Genomic DNA, 1,638 nt, shown 5'->3' with positions numbered 1-1,638 from the left:
AAGAAAGGCAGCCAGGAGCAGAGACCATGTGAGTGAAAATTTCTTTTTTTCTTTAATATGTATTTATTTATTTCTGGCTGCGTCATGTCTTGGTTGCGGCATGTGGGATCTTTCATTGTGGCGCATGGGCTCTCTAGCTGTGGCGCACAGGCTTAGTTGCTCCGCGGCATGTGGGATCTTAGTTCCCCGACCAGAGATTGAACCCGTGTCCCTTGCATTAGAAGGCAGATTCTTAACCTCTGGACCACCAGGGAAGTCCCCGTGAGTGAAGGTTTCTGACTTGTAAGGTGAAGGATAGTAGAGGGTGGGGTAGGCAGTAGATGAAGACGTCACAAAGCTCACAGGGGAGAGAAGGATGTGGGCCTTCGAGATTATCAAGGTGATCTTCATGTGTCTCAACTGAAGATGCGTTTTCCTTTCTGCAAGCAGAGGAGACCTCAGAAGAGAGAACCAGCTAGCTATAGTGTTGAGTTGACCTGCAGTCAGGCTAAGACTGGCATGGGGCAGACTTCAGCACTGACAGTCACACTGCCCACGGCCATCCAGCCCCCATGCTGGCAAGAACTCTGTGCCTTTGATGGAGACAGGGGCTTCTGAGGGTTTGGGCCAGACCTCACGTGTGCAGGCGACCCTCAGTCTTTCTAACTACGCTTTATGTGCAGAGAGGAAGCAGCTGTGCAGTGCTGTGGAGTCACTGCTGGCACAGAAGTACACAGATGTCCGGGAGGGGATAACAGACTCCAGGGTCAGGGGGAAATCCTCTGTATTTGATCTCGAGACGTTGTACCCATCAGGGATTTCTCCTTTCTCAAGGTTGCCAACACCAGAGGAGTAATGGATCAGCCTCAGCCCATGTCCCAGGTCTTGTCGGTACCAGTACATATAGTCATGGCTATCAGTCTGGTGACATTCCAGAGTCACTGTCTCTCCTGTCACCGTGATCTTGTATCTTGGTTCCTGGGTGATCCCGGCCTCCACAGGTCCTGTAATAGACAGAGCTGATGTCATCCCAAGAGGAAGGCTAGTATTGAGGTCTTGAGAATTCCAGGGACGGGAGCCCACCTGTACTCACCTGCCCACAGGAGATAAAGAGTCACGCAGCAGAAGAGCCTGGTGACCCTTTCCGGTCCTGGACAGAAGTTCATGTCATCCAGTTTTGTTTTGGGGAAATAGAACTTGGGCTCTTGGGAAATCCTTGGCAGTCCAGTGGTTCGGACTCAGCACTTCCACTGCCGTGGTGTGCCTGGGCTCGATCCCTGGTCCGGGAACTAAGCTCCCACAAGCCTCGAGGCCCGGCCAAAACAAAGACTTGGGCTCTCAGTAACTCAGTGATGTCGCTGTCCTTGACACACGCTTGAGCTGCAGAGCTCAGCTGCCACAGCCCTTCCCACAGGAACAAGTCAATAATACATATAAAGTTGAACAGCTCAGAACAGGAAGAATTAGTAAGTCTGCTTTAAAAAGAAATCTTATGTCTCTATGCTTTTCCCCTGCCTTTTAGTAAGGAAATTTTTTCTTCTCTGCATAATAAAATTCCTTATTTGGACGCTGTTAAAATTTTTCATATTTCTGTAGACTAAGAAATATTCTCATGGCAGTCCTGGTACTTTTGTGATTTCTCTGCTCAAAATTTTACTA

At 49.3% G+C, this 1,638-nt stretch overlaps 1 gene segment (V, D, J or C); it reads right to left on the bottom strand.

Annotated features, from left to right (window-relative positions):
- Window positions 1-645: 645 nt before the first annotated feature.
- Window positions 646-1,145, bottom strand: LOC133096658 (T cell receptor beta variable 10-2-like). The segment is given in 2 exon segments: window positions 646-983; window positions 1,073-1,145. Coding segments are annotated over 2 exon segments (411 nt in total).
- Between the last annotated feature and the right edge of the window lie 493 nt (window positions 1,146-1,638).

This window comes from Eubalaena glacialis, chromosome 8, assembly GCF_028564815.1.
Source record: "Eubalaena glacialis isolate mEubGla1 chromosome 8, mEubGla1.1.hap2.+ XY, whole genome shotgun sequence".
Classification (NCBI taxonomy): domain Eukaryota; kingdom Metazoa; phylum Chordata; class Mammalia; order Artiodactyla; family Balaenidae; genus Eubalaena; species Eubalaena glacialis.
The sequence above is the reverse complement of the archived record's forward strand: the minus strand, read 5'-3'. Positions and strand labels throughout refer to the sequence as shown.